Here is a 22,087-nt window from a genome sequence, read left to right as displayed (position 1 = left end):
TAAACTCCATAAAACCATATTTTATTGCATTATTTTTGATAATTTAAAAATAAACCATAATTTTATTTTATTTAATTGGATAGAACGTATTAAGCTTCATCCACTTTTTGAATACAAAATGTTGTTGTCCTAAAGTTCCCATGATCTTTAAATCAAGATAAAGTAATCTTTATTTACAGAAAAGCGGATGCAAAAGTAACTGTAAATAGCTAGGTGGAAGACTTTGAAGATGGATGTCCATACCAATCTCTGCACAACAACTACATCTATGTCTACCCATAAATTGTTTTCATACTATATAAGAACCAATCCTCTTGCTTGATCTGCTTTTGTGTTCAAGGTATCTACTTAGTCTGGAAACTACTGTACTATACATACAATATATAAAAATGTGTATTCTTTATTTAATTTTCTTTAGACTGGCCTAATACGAACAAATGACACGGATTACTTGATTCAACCATTACCAAAGCACATAGCTGAAGCAAGAAATTACACGGCTAAAGAGGGTCACTCAGCGCATATTATATATAAAAGATCAGTGGATATAAGACACCATAAACATGAACCAAAAACAGGCCATGCTAGAGGAACAAGAGACCATTTTTGTGGAAGAAAGAAAAAATGTAAGAATTCATGTGCAATTATATAAAAATCATTTTTGGATAGACAATAGTATTGTTTTATAATTTGTCTTGTCAATAAATATTTAGGTCATCATCAGGTAGATTTATAGTAATTACCTATAGGATGTGTCAAAATCCCCTGTGTGAAATTTAAATTAGTTGCCCACTATTGACGTTTCAACCTGATATACAGAACACAGGACACACAACCCCCACCCCCTTCCCAAGGGATTAGAAATTGAAACTGAACAGGAAAGGGCCTATTGTCACTCCTTGACATGGTACAGTATGTGTAAAGTGTCACATTCTGTGTTTCAAAGCCCTTGCTATACAGTTTTTGAGAACCTTACGCTCACTCGCATAACACATACTTCTATACAGTTACAGTAGAGCCCTAATTTTATATTGATGTTTTTTATTTCTGATATTTTTATATTATTGTATAATTTAACTGATTTCAAAGTTTAGAAGCATTCTTATCATCTTATTTTAAATAAGCCTGAATGGTCCCAAAGAGACACTTCGTTGGGTCCTGAAAGTGTCCCCTTAATAGAGGTTCTACTGTAAGCATGTTTTTCTACTGTATAACACATAAAAGTGCAGACGATATTTTAGTTTCTCACAAACACTAGTGGATGGGTTCAGTTAAAATGAGCTAGTGAGAAACAAAAAAAAACCTACTATAACTTTCCCATAGGCTAAAGTACACCAATAAACCTATTATATTAAAAGTACTAATACTTTGAATAATATGAACAATGAATGAATACCCAATGTCATTGATCTTATACTAGGTTACAACTTGAAAAGAACCCAGGTTCAATATTCTTTAACAGTCAATTTCAGATATTGTGTATTCATTGTTGTATTCATTGTGCGACCGGCTTATTAAACATCAAAGAACGGATATTGCAGTTGTACAACATATTCTTTATTGTCCTTTGACAGTTGCTGTTCATTCAAAACAAAGTCGTTTAAATCTCAGATTAAATATATCCATTAGTTGGACAAAGATTTTTCTCTGTAAAGAAAATTAAACTTGTAATGAAACTGGTTTTAGTACAAAAAGAACAACTGTATTGTATTTCACAGGTTTCTTCAAATCCACTTTGTTGAACGTGATTTACAATTACCATAGATACAGTAGCCTGTCTGCCCATGCCTTTGTAAATACAATTACTTTTCTTGAGGTTGAAATTAATTTATTTTGATAATAGTGTATACATGTATGGAAGTTAAAGCACTTCAAACTTCAAACGGTTTGCTGATCTGGGTAGGCACTGCACTGTTGGCGTGCATGGGTCCTTAGGTCCACTGTTAGACCTTAGATATGTATGAGAAGTACACAATAAATATAAAATAAAAATTGTGGTCAGAGTATTAAAGATTTGATAATTAACATAGCGGTAAGTTCATATAAGTATTATTGACACTGTTTAGTATATTGTTTGCGCCCCTCCAGCAGATTGATATTAATATTCTGTGCAACTGTTTGAAGTGCCCAGGGATATGTATTTAAAGGAACACTTAAGGGACAGGGTACAAGGAGGAGCTTTAACCTGTTCCACACTGTCACAAAATACTTTGCCGCAATCAGACTTATCCCAGAAGGAAGTATTGAACATTATAAAATTGGACAATCTATAGAACCTCTCCTTTGAACACCCCTATTACAGTAAGGGGACACTTTACTTTAAAACGAATGAGGGGCAATATATGTTTTAACACTAGAGACTTCAGGGAACACCCCTTTTAAGGGGACACTTAATCTACTTTATGGCATGACCATAATCCACTCAATTTTCACTTACTGTATTAAATTCACTTATTAGAAATCTATGGCAATATGCTTAAATAAGTGATACCATAAAATATTATATTTGGGAATTGTCTCACGTACTGTGCTAATATGTATGCGCAGCTGTGTGGATGTTGCAGATGTATGGTAATGCTTCCGAGGAATCAAATATCTGACCAATGGTAATATTGCAATGGGATTTCAAATGAGAGTATTCAGGGTGCAGATTTCAGTTATTAAAACCAGCAAGTTTGAATTGTACACACTTTGGGTTGTTCTTTATCGGACAATGCCAATTCAAAGGCCTTTTTGATTGAATAAAAACTTTAATTCGACATATAGAACAAATAGGGAAGTAATAAATTACCCAACTTTAATAGCAATAAATCATACTATTTTATAAGAATCATTTGTTTCTCTGAGTTCAACAAAACTGCGTTTGACAAAACATCGGTTTTCCTTGTCTAGAATTGGATTGTATAGCAAATGGAGCAAAAACTAATACACAATATAGAATAGATTTATTGTCATGCTCAATTTAATTTTGACTTTTGATATGTGTTTAAGTGAATAAATTCTTTTGTTAGGTACATATCTATAATCTTGTTAAAAGTTCTATTTTAAGTAACTATTGATGGCAAAATAATGGTAGTTTTATAAGATTTTTTTTAAAGGTATTTACATTCCTCTTTAATATAATAGTGTTTGATTTGATTGATGATAAAACCTATAGAAATATTATACTAAAGAGACAAACATCATATGCCATATAAATCATATTCAACTATATATACTAACATAATTAATAATTTACTTTTATTTCAATAAATGAAGCCAGATTGTACAGTATCATTATATAATACAAGTTTTTGAAAAAATAAGATTAAAACCGCCGAAAAAAAAGCAAAGGAAAGGAGGGCAGCAGACAGTGCTGCAAAATGTATTCAAGAATTGTGTGGGGATATAAATAATCTCCATTAACAAACCAGTTTGAGAACAATGTGTATGATAGTATATTTAATACTTTATTTCTCCTTTTTAGATATGCCAACAAGAGTTACTGAACCATTACACTTTATAGATGAATATCCTAAGTCTGCGAACCGAACACGTCGCTCAATTGCCGCAAATATGGTGGCTGCGAGAAACGTAGGAATATTGATTGTGGTAGATCCTAAAATGGTTGAGTCCCACGGACCCAACCTTGTAACAACTTATGTATTAACAGTCTTCAATATGGTAAATAAAATTTGTTCTCTTATATAGGTCTAAGTTGTAAGGACACAAACTATTATAATTGGTCATCAAAGTCTATCAACATAGTAATATATTGTTTGAAGGTTTGCATGGCGAAATCAAATGTTGATAATAAAGTTTGCGGTACACCACGTATATTAGTTCTGAAAAGAACTGTTGAGTTTCTCTCAAACTAACAAGTGATAGTAATCAGTAACAATCCTCAGTTTTAGATCAGTATCATACCATGCCATAAGGTTAAGTAAGTGTTAGTAATTTTATAAATTCATACTGTCCTCATGTATAAACTTAAATATTGACACAATATTTTCAAAATTTAGCAATAAGTATGCACAGTGCAGGCAGATTCCGAACATTTTTTAGTAAAGTAGTGTGGTTGTATTTGGAAAAAGTTTTATTTTTAATTTATTATCATATCTTGATCAAAATGTTGTTTTCTTTTTGCAATTTTTATAGGTAAAGACGTTATTTCATGATAGCAGTATAGGGAGCAGTGTCAACTTCATTCTGGTCAGCTTAGTTGTTTTACAAGATGAAGAGGTTAGTTTTTATGATATATAAATGTATCGACCATCCAGTTCCAGTTTCATAATTTTATCTGTAAAAGAAAATATCACAACTTTTTGTTCAATTATTATATAGCCTGGACTGCAATTAACACACCATGCAGATAATACACTAAACAGCTTCTGCCAGTGGCAGTCAACGTTAACAAGCCCAGACGGCTCTAAACATGACCACGCTATTTTGATGACAGGGATAAATATCTGTTCCTGGAAGAACGAACCCTGTGACACATTAGGTAAGTGGATTTTAACGGTGGGTTTGGATGCTGTAAAAATAAAGATTACATTTTAAGGTTTATATCAAAATATAAGATAATATGATAGTTACTCTTATGATTAAGAAAATCTGTTCACACAATATCGTGACCTATTCAAATAAGTGTTGCATACATTAAAATAACATCTATACAGAGTGTAAATATTGATCTGATTAGATAAAGTTTATGACAAGTTTGTTTAGCTCACATCATATTCATGTAAAGCTGTCTCTCATATTATGTATCTCTCCTTTGTATGTACAATACACACACAGTATGGTATAGTCATAAGAGCTTGTAGAGAACTACTCTCACTGCTCACATATAAACAGCGAGGAGTTTAAGGAGCTACATCTGCTGATTATCTGCTCAAACCAGCCCAGTCGAATAATACACATATCTCTATCCTAACCCCTTTAATAAAATAGGATTGGGTTTTAAATCCTTGGAATATGATTTGACGGGGTAAACCAGACAAATGACCCAGAAATAAGTAGTTAAATGTATCTAAGTGAGTGGAGCCCAACAGGTGTAGTATGCTATGCCAATAACTTGTCATTTTGATATTGCTATAATATCATATTTTGTTATCTTAATTTAGAAAATATACAAACCTAATAGGTTAATTTGTTATCTAATTCATATTTGAGTGACTACCATTGAGGTGGAACAGTTTTAAAATAAATGTAATTAAGAGAGGAAGTTGGATTACGGTAGGCACTCTTGTATTATAAAGGTTTGTCAAAGCGTGTATGGAAATGGTCATACCTCAGTTGGCTGGTGTATATTATAAGTCTCCTATTGTTGCTCATTCTCCCACTTTATGCAAGCAGCATAGCCAGACTTACTACTACAGTATAGCCAGAATTACTGTACGTGTCCCAAAGCATAGCCAGGCTTACCCGGACAGCATTGCCAGACTTACCCCACAGCAAAGCCAGACTTACCCCGCAGCAAAGCCAGTACTCTCACAGTATAACCAGACTCCACACAGCATAACCAGACTTACTGTACCCCCACAGTTTAGCCAGACTTAAATTAGCAATTTCCCATTAAATGCTTTTGCCATGTTGAATCCTAACATGATGGCGTGTATTTCATTAATATTCTTTCGTGAAGAAATCTTAAACTTCAAATTGTGTTTGGTTCTCTGAAATGAGCTTAGATTTGAACCAGATTTATAGTGCAAGGAGTGAAAGTAGATTCACACCTGTGACAGCTCAGGTGAATGAAGATGAGCTTCACAGGTGAGCCATCATTCAGCAGGTGTTTTAATAAGTGAACTGTACAGTGAAAGTGAAATTGAATGTTTCTGTGCAGTTCTTCTTGAGTGTCATCATTGTACAGTTGTTTTCACCTAATACCCAATTCACACGTACAAAATGTTGCATATACGGTATCCTGGAATAATAATAACGAGTTGTAATGCTTTCACACACTACTTTGTCAATATATAATGTAATGTAAATGCTGTGTAAACAACTCAGATACCGCTATGTTACATCGATGAGGCCTGTAATGATTACCAAATTCTTCTGAGATTTTTTATTGTCTGTGTGAATTACTGTGCAAGCTCATATTTTTACAGAAAGTACCTTACCTATTTATTGATTATTATTTTTGACTCAATAGTAGGTAGGCCTACATAACATGCAGATAAGATTTCCTTAATATTTGCATTTAAAATTAGTACTGTTTCAAAAAGCAATGAAATCTGGCTTAATAATATATTTCTCCCCCTGTTTTACCCCATTTTATCATTTTTTTTTATGTATTTAAACTAATATTTCCTTCTCTGTTCTTGCAAAAATATATTTATATCTTCTGTTTATGTCACAGATGGGCATTACATAGATAAATTAATAGGTCCTAACCGACTGACATACTTAACAGGTGCTACACTAAATTGCTTGCGTCCATGCGGAAAACCTATGGAAAAGTTGTCATAAGTATTAGGAAACCGGGGCGTCAAGTTAGGGGTCGCTTACAAGAGCATAATTCAGTCCGTTGGTCAGTTCTGCTATAAATCTGATAATATTTTTTATAAGAAATTGAGAGAAAAACAAAATATCTGACATTTTTTATCACTCGATTAGGTATGATAAACAAAGCATGAAATTGAAATTCTTTAATATTTAAAAATTAAAAACTTATAAGTAAAGAAGTTGATGATGTGTGATATTTTAATAGCTTATAGAAAGTTTGGGTAAAACAGTTTTTCAGTTGATAAGCTCATTTATTTCATTTCAGTTTATGCGACAGGCAGGCTTCTGCTTGTTGTTTTTAATACCGGCAGACATTAAATTATTAAAATATTAGATATTATAAGTTTGAGAAATTTAAAAATAATTTAAAAAGATTTTAGTATTTAAAGAATTATGTATTGACATTTTTTTTGGATAGAAATAGATATAATCACTAACCATAATTCGACTGAATATTATGTTTGAAACATTGTAGATGTAATTTACCCCTCGCTCTCTGAAGACTATCTCTCGCCTGAAAATGCTATCTCATCTCTCAACATTTTACTTTTACTCAAAAGTTTGACCGTAAAACTGGAAAATATGATATATTTTAAATGTCTGAAGTAAACATATGCCAGTCCTGAGGGATAACATTTTGTTTAGCTTGCTTAGTCAGAAGTCATTAGAATGAGAGCAACATCGCAGTTTAACATTTGTTATATTTACTGACCCACATTCAATACACATCTGATTTGACAATAGCACCTCTATTAAAGGGACACCTTATGGACCCAACACACTTTCTTCTTAATAGGGTTGTTCCCTGAAAGGTTTCCCCTTGTTCATTTCGTAGAAAAGTGTTTCTAAGTGAAACAACTTAAGGAGAATTCTTAAATAATTTTTGACTTACGTTAAACATTTAAGGGAAATACCAGTAGAACAAGTTGCTTCATTGATAGGTGTGAATTGGGTCAGTTGCTGAACCATACAGTACTGTACTGTATGTATTTATTTTATTTACTGACGAAAATAAGTGGTTGAATTGTGGCTGTCAAAATGTTTGTTTAACCCAACCTGTCAACAAAGACAATACCAAACATGAAACACAAAACCTTCATTACAATAATATAGTAAAAATGATTTCATTCTAGATATATATTTGTTTATCTTGATTTTATTTATTTGACGTATGGTCTTCAAGATAGAATACATGTTGTGTTCGCATACTGTATCTCAGAATTAAACATAATTTTTATAAATAACATACATTAACATGCATCAAACATTTTATTTTGTAAATATATTTACAGTTTTTATTTGTGAAACAAAATTTTAAATATCCTTTCGAATCGGTATCAGTATTTCAATCAGACAGGCTGTTAAATTGTTGTACTAATACATTTTTGACAGTGATTACAGGAATTTGGCATAGCATAACCAATTTTTCTATAAATTAATTAAGTTTGAATAATCAAAGCAAGAGATCAGACTGAAGTCACTAGTGACTGAAGGCTTACTGCATCTGTGTGTAGGCCCGACATCAAGGCTAGTTCCCAGGGGAAACAGACTATTCCTTGGGTCAGGTTTAGCTGCTGATATATACAAAGCATCAGCAATTAAAGGCATGATGAATCACAAGCTACGACTCTTTTTGCTGTCAATTATTACGCGTAACTGTCAGCAATTGTAAATGACAATCACTTAAAATACTAACATTTACCTTGATAAAACAACACATTGGATTTGTAAACTTGATAGCGTACAAGCCAGTCGATGTGACTTGTTAGCATACACGACAGTCAATATGACTTGATAGCATACATGTCAGTCAATGTGACGTGTTCGCCTACATACGTACGTCAGTCAAAAAGTCATAGCCATCATTCTTTCATTACCAGTGTGTTTTCATATTGGCAAACATGTATACGTCATGTCCACACAAAATTAGCAATAATGCGGTCATTTATATTGTGTAATTTCTTAACTGTATTAAGTTTATGGTCTTTTTGTTTTCATGTTGCTTAGACAAATTGCTGGTCTATACTTATAAGGGATAATAAAAGTAAAAAGGAGAGCCAAGTATTGCTATATTCAAAGTGATTAAAAGATTACTATATTATATATTTAAGAGTCAACAACTTCCTAATTGCTTTTGCCAACATATTCAAAATCCCCTTCAATTGGAGATTCAGAGCATTGTATATAGTTTGTTAATGCATATTCTAACCTAAACATATTCAACAATTCTCATCAATATAGTATTTTTCTGTTTATTCAAATTGTTGAATTAAATAACAGTAGAACACTTATATTTAACACTATGGCCAACCCCTATTCAGGGGAGGGACACCTATATCAAAGGAACACTATGATAGATCCCAAATGTGTCGCTTTAATAGGGGTTCTACTGTGTTGCATTCACTACACTTAACTGTTCTTATTATTATTTTAGCAGTTTAGATGTTGCTGAGGTTTAAAAAAGAAATGGAATGTTACTGTATTCATTGCCCTTGTTTTTCCAGGTTTTGCTCCTATTGGAGGAATGTGTAGCAAGTATAGAAGTTGTACTATCAATGAAGACACAGGTTTAGGACTAGCATTTACTGTGGCACATGAATCAGGACATAGGTGTGTTTACTGCAAACTTCTGTGCATAAATATGTTAATTTGCATGGTGGCCTGCAACCCATACTTTATCTGTGTTTGTTCATCATGCAAACATTTTAAAAATATTCTATAGTTATTTATTTATCTTCAACAACAGTTTTGGAATGGTACATGATGGTGATGACAATGATTGTACCAAGTCTAGTGGTCACATTATGTCGCCAACCCTGTCTGGTAACAATGGCCGCTTTATGTGGTCGCAATGCAGTCAAAAATACCTTGATGATTTCTTCAGGTGAGCTATTTTCATAGAAACATCTAGACCTAAACAATAGAACTGAGGCCCAAGAAATATGTGTCCCCTTGAATGGAGGTTGGCCATATGGTTAAAACATGTTTTTCCCTTGTTCATTTCACATGAAACAGTGTCTCTTAAAGGTGGTTTCCCCTGAATGAATGTCCTAAAAGATGGGTTTTACTGTATATATAATTGCTATGGCACATGCCATGATGGCCAAGTACATTCTATAGGCTCTGTATAACCTGAAGTATCTTTTCTTCTTTATCGGCTTCAGACAATATTTCTTTTGTAGATTCTCTGGGGTTCCATACAGTTTTTGGTATAAGGTTGTTTGCCAAGATTGATTTCGTTACCTAATTTTGAACGGACCTTTTAGGGAATTAGAACAGCCCTACATTCTATCACCAGCAGGTTTCTAAATGTTAAGCACCATATTGTACTTCTCTGTTTTACTTGATCATTAGGCATAATTGCTTTATACTTTGGGGTGTGGTTTGGGGTGCACCAGTGGTATCAGCTAGTTTACTAGTTTATCTTGAAATCCTGTCATTGTGGAAGTCATAGTTTTAGATGATCAGAACATAAAATATAGCATTTATTAAGAATGCCTGATTCTTGTTAAAAATCTTGTACTTGAGGTTCAATTATCTTGAGTGCTATGATACAACTTTTGAGAGTTTTTAAAATTGTACCAAATCCCTCCTTGACCAGTTAAATCCCACCACAAACAATTAGGTCAGAAAAAAATAAATAAATGGAAATAATAGATATATTGGTCATCGTTTCTCACTTTCCTGTTTTGAGTTAAAAAAGGTTTTAAAGATTATGATAAAATCCTGAAGGAATATTTTTTATTAGATTTGATAGATAAGAAATAAATCTTGATTGTAAGAATTCTAGGCCGAAGAATACACTCCCCAAGAGAGGGCCGGCCTACTATCCAGGCACTGAAGAAGCAGCTTAACAGGCCACTGATTATAGTCTGTTGTACCTTTGGGAATACATTGTTTAAGACATGACATGAAGATGGTTTTTTAACAGCATGTTAGTTCTCTAGGGTTTTTCAAAACTTGCTCTAACTGTCTTTAGATGACAGAGTCTATTAATACACATGTACACCCCCTACATTTATGCTGGATACTAAGTACAAACCAATGCCAAATTTAATGATATTTGATTTGTGCCTAAATTCAATTTGATTATAAATTAAATGTATCAAAAATATGTTTGACTTGAATGACCATTTTGAAGACACAAGTAATATAGCCTTTATTGTTTGTCCTAAATAAAGTTTTGTTGTGTAGCAAATATTGGGCATTTGAATACCAAAAATAGATAAGTAAGAAATAAACTAAAATCTTTTTAAATAAAAAATATAAAAAAAGACTATAAACTTACTAACCTGAAAATGAAACTTTGATTTATTTTTATACCATACAGCAGTAAGAAGCATAGACAAAAGCTAAACAAAGCCCACAATCATTTGTATAATACCACCAGGGATAGCCCTCTAAATCTCCAAAGATTTACATCCTGAGAGTTTGTTGAACCCACAAATGTGAAAACAACCACAAATAAGAGAACGCATCACCCACAAATGTGAAAACAACCACAAATGTGAAAACGCTTCACCCACAAATGTGAAAACAACCACAAATGTGAAAACGCATCACCCACACATGTGAAAACAACCACAAATGTGAAAACGCATCACCCGTAATTGTGAAAACAACTACAAATTTGAAAACACATCACCCACAAATGTGAAAACAGCGCCCACAAATTATTTTTTTTATTTACATTTGTGGCGCTATCACACTTGAGAGATTATCGTTTTCACATTTGTGGCCATTTTTTATTACATTTGGGGGTGATCTGTTTTCACATCTGTGGTTTATATTGTGTTTGTTTGATTTCCACTTTCTGCTCACTCAGACAAATTTTGGATTTGGTTGCAAATATGTAAATATTATTTTTTTGTTATGCAACCTAGTACGGAACAAGCATTGTGTTTGGAGGATGAACCTCTTTCAACTGGTGAGTACATGCTACCAAAGAAGTTGCCTGGAGAGATCTACGACCCTGACACTCAATGCAAATGGCAGTTTGGTAAAGATGCTAGACTTTGCTCTTTCGATTTTGGAAAAGTAGCACAGGTATGTTTATCAAACTTAAACTGGCATATTACCACTTGTTATCACCTATTGTTATTATCTATTCTATTTATATCTAATTATCGGTATATTCCCACGGATTACAAAATCCATGGAAAATACAAAATGCAGAACAGGTTAAACTGCAAGATTGACTGCTTTTAACTCCGATAGAGAAAAGATCATACAAACAAAGGTTAAATCTTTAACAAAGTTCACCCTGAATTTGTATACTTTCACCTAACCTTTCCCACACTTAATTTAAACTTGCTTTCATAAATAATGATGTTTTCATATTTTGTTTCTGGTTTTTAATTCCAAAAGAATTATTGTTTTATTAATAATGCATTACTGCTTTTCAACAAATCATTATCTAATAAAAACTAACTCACCCTGGTTGGTGGTACCTGCTGATAAGACATTTGAACATTCAAGTGTATCAACTCTTTCAATACATAGAAAATAACATAACTAATTGAATCACTGGTGGAATGTATACACAAAGGTATACACAGAGAAATAACATAATGTGAATGTCTGTAAGGCAAAGCACCTAATGATAACATAATGTGCTCATACATGATCGATCTACTAACCTAATTTTTTAAACATTAAAAGTATTTATGTTTGACAAGTTTTTTTTTAATGGTGACCTTTTAGAATACCATAAACAAATATAATCCATTGCTCAAATATAAACCCAACCCTATTAATATTATAGAGTAAATAAAGGCACAAGACTATAATCCCATCCCACTTTTTTGCCCAATTTCATATTCAAGCCCCCACTATACTATGTTTGAAGTTATAGTTTTATTTTTTTGTAATGGTGATCTTTTAACATAATGATGCATGATATGTTGACAAATTATACAAATTAATGTTTATAAGTTGAATGGTGCATAATTTCATGTGGTAAAAATCTAACAAAATTTAATATATCACATTTTTTTTTAGTCAATTTCATTGTCATTCAACAGGGCAAAATTTTAAATGACAGGAGTCTGTTTAGGTGTTATATAAATGAAAATATTATAATCTAAAAGTGGATACCTGCAATGGAGGCAGATCAAACAGATTTATATTACTTGCAGAAGGACATAATAAATATGATAATGATTATAATTGAACAATCTAATTATTACTGAAAACTTCTTTAGGCCTGTCCTAACTGTTGGGAATGTGTTAAAATGTCATATCCATATTTGGCACTGTGTTAATTATATTCACTAGTATTTCAGGATTTACAGATGGCAAATACACTTAAAATAATTGTAGATTTAAAGCTTGTTTATAATATAAACTTATCTATATTGTGATGATATAGACTTAAAAGTATTGCAATGTAAAAACATAGTACTTGAGTTTACAAGTAGGATAAAAGACATATAAACTATCTGTAGACTAAATACCTCGCAGGCATGTTGAAATATTGGGTTTATATAGTCGTAGTATGTCAGTCAGGGACCGAGTTATTATGTAGGACAATATAAACCATAATAGTATTGTGGACCTCACTAGATTCTATCCCTCAGAATGAGATATCATAAACACTGACATGATATTTATATTTATTCAACCAAGATTCAAACCCGGAACCTTCTGCTTGATATGCAGATGGGCTAACCACTGGGGCTTTCATGGTATTGTGCAAATTTGATATTTCAATTGGAAACGGTTAAGAGTGGTAGAAGGTGGTTGCACATGGTGTTTTGTAAGATCCATTTCTAGTAATGTTTCCTATATTATTCTTATTAATGATTCACAACCATGTCTTTCATCAAAGTTCTGTAATTCTCACTTCACAGCTGTTTCTGTTCCTGAGTTGTCTTTATGCTCTAATGACATTAACTGAAACATGTAATTGATAATGAGTTGCATCCTACATAAAGTAATCTTTTTTCTAAAATTATTTTAACTCAGTAAACATTATTTTCTCTATTTAATAACGACAGTACAACCTGTTTAACTAAATAAATTGGTTCCCGGATTTGATCCAGTTATTTCAATTTTTCGTGTGACTATTAAAATGTAAAATTAAAGTTTGACTAAAAAAATGTACAGCACTTGCATTTTCCCATATATACTTTTATATACTTAAAATATTACTAAAGGGACAGAATTATTAGCATCTAATATTTAAAAAAAATATATTTCTTTTATTTTACAGTCTGTTTGCAAAGCTCTATGGTGCCATCGAGGTCACCGCCGTTGCGAGACCAAATATCTTCCTGCAGCAGACGGCACCACGTGCGGCAAAAACAAATGGTGCGTTAAAGGCCTCTGCTTGGATCATGGCAACACAGGCCCTAGCCCTATCAATGGAGGATGGGGTAATTACGGCGCATTCTCGGAGTGCTCAAGAACTTGTGGCGGTGGCGTTAGATTCCAGGAACGTGAATGCAACAATCCTGATCCCCAGTATGGTGGCAAGTTTTGTGAAGGTCCTAGTAGGATTTATAGTATGTGTAATGTACAAGTGAGTATTTATTTAAGTGTTTATGCTTAGATGTGTTATGCGTATGTTATGAGATATGTTTGTAGGTCTTAATCATGATCATCTTATTTAGATCTGTCACTGCTTAATTGAGTTTTCTGTTAGGTATATGTAAACCTAATGTATTTTTTATATTTAATTGTATATAATATTAAACAGTGTGAGTGGGGTTGTAGCAACGCAGTGCTAGTCCCAGGTTAAAATCTTGTCCTGGTTTCTCATGACAAAAAACTCCACTCCACTCTCAAATACTTTGTTTATGTCTTTTGTGTTTGTTTTGAATGACTTGAACCCTTTGTTAAATCATTAATGAGGTTGTTAATTTTAAGAAATAAAAGAAAATTAATACATTGTTTTGAAATCTTTAGGAATGTTCAGATACTACCGTTGATTTCAGAGAGCAGCAGTGTGCAATGTACAACAGTAAACCTTTCAGAGGCTTTTATTATGAATGGAAACCATATCTACCTTTGCAAAGTAAGATTTTACGATATTTCATTGGGCTCATTCCTGTTGAAGTATTCTGTATAATGGTTTAGCACAATGATAACAATGCTTATATAGGCATGTTTCATAACTGACACTTATAGATGGTATTAAGGTGCTTCTTTAATATTTATTCATTATCATCATTCATTATTTTGCTTCAATATAGAAAAATAATAATTATTATATTCTCTTCAAAGATACCCACCCAGAGCAGGTTTCAGTTTAAAACCTTCCCAATACCATTGTCAGCATTTTGATCTATATGTATGGATTCTTGTATAGTAGTAGAAAAACTTTAACCAAACATTCAAACTCTCTCTCTCTCTCTTAATACTGTATGATTCCTATGTTGTTTGAAAATAAATTAAATTTATGTGTATAGTGAACATAAAGTACTTTCTAAATTTAATTTAATTTTTAAGAATGAAACAAACATTAAATCTGTCAATGTTCATTCATGAACAACCTTATAAAACAAAGAAAATAAAGAAATATAGGACACATTGGAAAGTATGTGTATTCTGATAATGTAATATTTAACATTACACAACATGTTTTTATTCAGGGAGAGATATGTGCAAACTATACTGCCGAGCCCAAGGGTTTGATTTCTACTTTGCTCTTTCCAGTAAAGTAAGAGATGGTACACGCTGTAGCAATAAAGGTCTAGACGTCTGCATAAATGGTCGTTGTGAGGTAATCAAAACTTTTATTTTCACTTGTGTAATTATATCTTTTTATTCCACCTCACTGTTAATAATTCCTGCAAGAATTACTGTAGAAATGTTGGCAACATTAAAGAGGGACTGTGTAATGTTCACCGTGAATGAACAGAGTGGCAGAAAATGCTTTTTTTTACTACGACGTACAATTATAGAATTATTTGCTTGATATGTCATTGATAAATATAGAGATTGTGCAGTGGGATAATTTTGGCAAGTTTGTATTATGTTCGTATTCATTAGTTTTAATTAACTTGTAACTTGTATTTTCGATAATATGAAACAAGAGTCGACAAAACATTTTTTTTAAGTTTGTCAACTAACTGATGGTATAAAGTTGTATTAAAGTTTTATTGAATGTCACAACATTATTTCTCGATTGCCACATGTTCCAATCAAATTTGATTTTTATTTTGATAAGATGTTTAATAGCAGGAAAATATATGACAACCAGCTGTTTGGCTTTAGCTTAAACTAATCCAGGTAAATATTCAGGTATCACACTAAGACCTGCCTGGTTCTATTCACCGACTAGGTCAAATCTGTCAAGTAGCGGCGCTGCAGCTTACTTACTTATTCCTGGGTCCTGGATTCGAATCATGGGTCTAATCAAAATACTCTTCAAATTGTTTTCTCATAAAGATGAGGCCTATGTCACTTTGTAAAGCATGTTGTTTTATCAGAATATTCAATTCAAAAGACATTTACGTCCATGAGACAAATATTGAAAAAAACTATAATGATAATTTGTGATGTAAAATAATGGACAAATGTAGAATCCCAAAAAGATGAAGATCTTGTGGCAGGATTGTCTAATATAAAAATAAAAGAAAAATTCAGTAACAAATAAATTAACAAATGAAGCAGTAGATAATAATAATAAAAACAAGGGTGTTAAATCGTTAATAGTATTTTTTTGATAACATAAAACATTTAAATGCCTCCAACCAAGTTCAATTTATTAGGTCAACATTTTCAAATATTTTTTTTCGAAAAATGAATTTAATGAATAAAGACTGGTAATTTTGTATTTAAGCCCTTTTTTGGTAAAATACAATAAATGTCGAGTGCCTTTAGCTATGGTCCACCTACGTATGCCTGGTTCAATTATTTTAACATTGTCAAGAAATTGAAACCCAGGGTTTCATGTTAACACAGTCTTTTGAGAAATGTAATGTATATAGGTACAACCCAAAACAGGTGAATGTGGAATACATATGTTACTGTTTTGTAGGCAATGTCCACAATGATTTGACATTCTAGTCTGACATCAATAATAAAATCAGACCTCCCAAATCTAATGATATTTCAGGTAAGCTGCAATTTCTCACGATTATTTTTTTATATTGAGGGAAAAAAACATCCTGATAATGTATAAATTTATTATTTCTCTCTAGTTTGTTTAATATTGCGAAAAATGCATTTACCACATCTGGAAAGCACCGGGTCATATCCGTTGTCTACTAAATGCCAATGTCTAAGATTGTTTTTAAGGCACCCTCTGTAGTTTAAGCTTGCATCAATTCTCCTGATACTTCACTCTTCCAAGTTGCGACCACTGATCAAATGCTCATCCTGTCAATAGTACTACTGTATCCAGTGTCCACAACTTATTTTTATTTGTCCTCAACCTTGTTTAAATTGTTACTTCCAGATTAGATAATTATTCTCATTTTTGCTCTTTAGCCAAGCATGCCTTAAATATAATGCTATTTTTCATGTGCGTCCACACATAGAGATATGGTCAACACAATTTTCCCATGGTTAAACTTAAAACAATTGGTAGATCATCGTGTGAACAGCTGAATGGTTTTATTAATGTTATTATGTGAGTAGATTTGACATTATCAACTTGTTTACAAGGAAAGCCATCAGAGTTACATCCTTTTGATTATGGCTTCTTTTTTTGCCAAAGTGCAATACAGTTTCAACCAGTTCATCTTACATTGTTATAACATGTCTATGAACATATTAACTTTAGCATGATTTCTGCCATCCATGAAAAATAAAAATAACATGAAACAGCTTCTAGAGATCATGCTTGGATGAGGATTGTGCATTCGCAATATAATTTAAAGGATAAGAGATCTGAGATATCTTATTTCGACAACTGATTTGATTAGTGTTAGATATTGAGAGGGTGTGATAAAGTACGCACCATTTAAATGTTGCAAACATTACTCAAGTATAGGTGTAATTGATAGTTGGAGGCTTTTGAAAAAAACATCTTTAAGAATACCAAATGCTAACAGCATCTTGTTTTACATGTTTTACTTCCAATCAAAGCTTTTTAAAACTTTTTTATATCGATTAATATTGTGGTTTCAATAGAATGCATTTCCAGTGGGAGAACAACAACAGTTAAGGTGATCTTAAAATACAATTCAGGAAGTATTTTTTTATTGCAAAGAAAATGAACTAAAAACAAAGGGAGAGATCTCAGGAAGTTAAAATGACAAAAGAGAAACTTGAATGAAAACTCTGCTACTTGTATTTGCCAGAAACAGCAGCACTCGGCGACAATTAGCCTGGCTTAGTAAACATACCCCTTTGATTTGAAAACGCTTTCTTTTCGGTGCTTTTGGATCCATTTTAAGGTCTGCTTAGGAAGTTAGAAATTAAATAAAGGAAGTAGGGTGGTGTCCAGAACACTGTCTGAGTCAGGTGATGACTGCCTGTCACATGCACGCTTTACAAAGGGTTCGATATTAGGCCCAGGATTTAGAAAGGTCTGAGTCATGTCATAGTTGCTGGTGGTGATTAACATGTACAAAGGTAGTCTATAGTGATTGGGGTAGGCCTACAATAATTTAGCTAAGGTCTGTCTGCAACATTTCCAGGTGGTTAAGTGTATACCTACAAAAGTACGGTACTAGGCCAACAATTTAGCTCGAGATCTGAACCTTACAGTGGTTTTTGGTACCAGCTGAAAATGAAGTTTAAAATATTAACTAATTTGGTTCTGAATCTTGTTGTTTACAAATTCTTTCAGTCTGTGACATATTTCTAAAAAGAAAGTATCTATCGGTTGATATGTTTCACCATCTTTTGAAAGATGGTTAATTGAAATATAGTTATCAAAACCAAAGTCCCAATATTCTGTCATAAAAATGACACTTAAACAGATATTATCAAGTTTGTATTTTATTAAATAATCCACTAATATTACAGTATTAAGTTTATTTTAGTTTTAATGTGATATCGAACAAATCATTTTACCTGTACAATTAAGTTTGTAAGTGTCCCATTGATGGATGAGGACATTATTTGGAGTGTGAAATTTGTTTTCTGATTCACAACTGTAGTTATGCATGCCTGAAACCCCAGTATTGCATGGGGATTCTATATATTTGTTCCAAGACAAATTAAAAATAACAACGCTACATGCAAATGATAGAACATAGTTGAATCCAGCATTATTTGCAATTTTTCCCCTTCTCCAACCCTCCCTATTTCAAAATCCTGGATCCTCCACTGTTGATCTAAATCAATAATATAATTTGTGTTGTATGTAATCGTTGTTCAGAAACGTTAAGGTACGATGTCGACAGTTTAAACAAAGATTGGCTAAAAGGAAATTGAGATTTGATTAGAAAAATAATTTGATTAGGATTCTTCAACCGAGCAAATCCAATACTTTACTGTCAATTTATCAAAGTTACTGTCTTCCTTCAAGACTATCGTGCCTCTAATTTGTGATGTCCATTGCATAAATTGATAACAAGTTGACCAGCTGTTGTACAGTGAAAGTGGTCTGAGATTTGATCAATTCGGTTTCTTTCTGGCCAGTTTCTATACCAGGAAACATCAATTGAAGAGTGGTGTCTGTTTACATGCATCTCAGTGACAAGATAGTAACGCTGTCAGTAATTATGGTAACAAAACTTAGAATGATTGAAACGTTGTTGTTTTAATCAATATAAAGATGCAATGTGAATTTGTCATCATTTTTTTCATTTTAACGCCATTCTGCCTCGGCCGCTCTGCTTATTTCTGCTGTGAAGTTTCTCCAAAGTATTCTGTCAGATGATATGTTCCTTATTTTCTGTAGTTCTGTTGTAGTTTTGAATTTTGTAGTAGTGTCGTAGTTGGATCTGATAATATTAGTGCTTTTTCAATGTTACACTGGTCTCCATCTGAAAGTCGACTGCTGTATATTTAGAGGTGTTTGCTTATTTTGCCTTAATATATGTCCAAATAGTCCATTGTGTAGTTGTCACTACTACAGGTGTTATACAGCTGCAACTACAGTACTGTGCAACCTGTTTTTTTTGTTTTTTTAGGGGGGTGGGGGGTAGGGGGTTCTATTTAACCTTTAACCAGATATTGTTCAAGTAATTCCTTTAACTTTAATACTGTTTCAATGTAGAAGTTTATGAGTCAGTGAAATTAACAGTGTTATTAACAGTGTTAATTCACCAAATATAAAGTACTGTACTTTGTAGATTATTAGATAAAGAGTGTAAACAAAGTAGAAAGTAGTATACGCAGTAGTATTCCCCTTACATTCAATGACAAATTAAGGATAACATATGCGTCACATTTCCTATAATAAACAATATCAACTAAATTCAATTATAAACAAAAGATTCAATCCTATTTACAATTTAAACTTTTCAATCAATCAAATATAATCAGTCATTGGTAATATATAATATAATTAACAACATATTTAAGAAACAATAAACAAGGTATGTTAACAATTAATTTTTTTTTACCACATTTCATACTATTCTTGGTTATCGTACATATTTCCAGTCAATTTCACATAATTGAATTTTCTTTGAAGGCCCAGTCATGTTGTTTTTAATGTCTTACAACTCTTTCAGTTTCTTTTCCATTCCGCACCCTTCCAAATGTGTTAATACTTTGTCTATGAAGTATTAAGAAGTGCATAAAACATGTGTTTTCATTGGAAAGTGTTGTTTCAGATTAATTCAATATGTATTAGCTACACATAGCCTTTTGGGCTTGGTCTAATTGCTAGGGCCGCCACACATGAGATTTAGCTACTGCAAGAGAGTTCTGGACAATCGTATTCTTGTGTTACATTTCACCACACATGACAAAAGAAATTAAGTCACGATAAACATGAAACTCTATGCATTCTCTTATTTGTTCCGCTTTAAAAAACTTGACCTTTGTAAGCGCCTATGTGATCAGTATGGTGTAGTGAACTAGCATGTGAGAAGAATTGGTTTGAGACCACTCTGCCATTAAATTGCTTGCATAGCAAGATATCTTAAATTCATTCCCTTATCCTTCGGATATGTTGTAAAGCATTGGTCCAGTGTACATACAATGCACTACTCAACGAAAGTTTGGGTATCATCTCTTGGACGTAATTTATAGAATTCTTTTTTGATTTGTCTATCTATTAATAATAATAATAATAATGATAATAAGATTTATACAGCGCACATATCCACTAAAGTGCTCAAGGCGCTTGTGAAAACCATGAAACATATTCCCCTATTACAATATTATGCTCAAGTGGTTACTTAAAAACTTGTTTAATCCTATATTTGATTAGTAAAATAGAGAACCTAGCTTCCTATTCACTTTCTTGAAAGGTAAAAAATGGCTCCCATAGGAATGTTTTAGGAAGAACCCCCATTAAACCCAACATTCAGCCCTCTTCCCTCTCTCGATCTAGACATGGAGTAATAATAATACTACTCTATGATCTACCTGAATACTTTTTATTGATTGGCTAAACGTAAACCCAACAGGAAGATACCTGACAGTGGTGAATGTCCATATTCTGTATTTGCTAACACTATAAAAAACATTACTCCATTGATAAAAAGTAGTCTTTTAATCTGGTTATTTTTACCTTTAGTTTTACATGCACTTTGTTCTGAATTACCTTGTTTAAATATTATGTTATTGACAATTTTCAATTAAATTCAAGATATCATACGTCAGTTTTATAATCTAAATAAAGAATTATATTGGCCTACTTTCAAGTGAACTGCATTTCATTCAGAAAGTTTGATCATTTTGGCAACAATACTTTTTAACGGATTAACAAAAATGCAAGATAACGTTTATTTGTAATTTTGTATGCATCAAAGGAAAGTTGTGTTTTATATGAAAGAATAATCAACGGATGCACTGTGTTCTGTAGGATTTAAAAGGCAATAAGATGCTCACTTTTGTTGTCTATGAGTCAACGTCTTCAACAATTACGTTGTACTGTCTGAGTCATGTAATATGAAAACTGATAAAAAGAAACTTTGCAAAACTGAAAAAAATGTTCAAGCTTTTGTTTAGTTATTTAAAGATAAATTTAAATTCAAAGGCAAAATAATTTGGTCCAATAAAATGCCATTTTATTTATATTTAATTTGTTTAAAAGCTGAAAAGAATGGATTGCACAAGAAAAAAACATACTCAATAAGAAAAGAAAACAACCAGAAAGTTACAAAAAAAAAACTAATATTAGATAACCAAGTAACCCTACAGGTACATGAAACATACTCATTGTGATGTGGACATTGGTAAGGAATCAGGTGGCAGCATTTCATTTTTATGATAATCAATATTCGCTTTTTTTCTTTTATTAGCTTCTTGCAGGGAAACTGTTTGCCTATTCAGAAACTGTTTATAATATTTATTGATAATATTTAATTTAACTTTTTCATTTTGTTGTAGGTTGTTGGATGTGATCATGTGTTAGGATCTGGAGCAAAAGAAGATGCTTGTGGTGTCTGTCGAGGTGATAACTCAACATGTGCCTTTGTAAAGGGTCAATACATGGACCAACATAAAACAAACAGTAGGTTTTATTATAATGGATAGATCCGTATATTTATAATGTAACTTTTTACAGTAACAATGTCTC

At 32.3% G+C, this 22,087-nt stretch overlaps 1 protein-coding gene across 3 annotated transcripts in view; it reads left to right on the top strand.

Annotated features, from left to right (window-relative positions):
• The window catches only part of LOC144849797 (A disintegrin and metalloproteinase with thrombospondin motifs 18-like), a 69,195-nt gene that overhangs the window by 34,341 nt on the left and 12,767 nt on the right, over positions 1 to 22,087 (top strand). For all 3 annotated transcript variants that reach the window (XM_078706856.1, XM_078706855.1, XM_078706858.1), the window contains exons 4-14: positions 419 to 626; positions 3,467 to 3,663; positions 4,138 to 4,221; positions 4,324 to 4,483; positions 8,994 to 9,099; positions 9,236 to 9,373; positions 11,373 to 11,535; positions 13,703 to 14,011; positions 14,398 to 14,506; positions 15,084 to 15,214; positions 21,898 to 22,021. In XM_078706856.1, coding sequence (XP_078562982.1) covers positions 419 to 626; positions 3,467 to 3,663; positions 4,138 to 4,221; positions 4,324 to 4,483; positions 8,994 to 9,099; positions 9,236 to 9,373; positions 11,373 to 11,535; positions 13,703 to 14,011; positions 14,398 to 14,506; positions 15,084 to 15,214; positions 21,898 to 22,021 — 1,729 coding nt within the window. The remainder of the gene's footprint in view (positions 1 to 418; positions 627 to 3,466; positions 3,664 to 4,137; positions 4,222 to 4,323; positions 4,484 to 8,993; positions 9,100 to 9,235; positions 9,374 to 11,372; positions 11,536 to 13,702; positions 14,012 to 14,397; positions 14,507 to 15,083; positions 15,215 to 21,897; positions 22,022 to 22,087) is intronic.

The sequence above is a fragment of the Antedon bifida genome, chromosome 8 (genome assembly GCF_963402885.1).
Source record: "Antedon bifida chromosome 8, ecAntBifi1.1, whole genome shotgun sequence".
NCBI classification, from domain to species: domain Eukaryota; kingdom Metazoa; phylum Echinodermata; class Crinoidea; order Comatulida; family Antedonidae; genus Antedon; species Antedon bifida.
The sequence above is the reverse complement of the archived record's forward strand: the minus strand, read 5'-3'. Positions and strand labels throughout refer to the sequence as shown.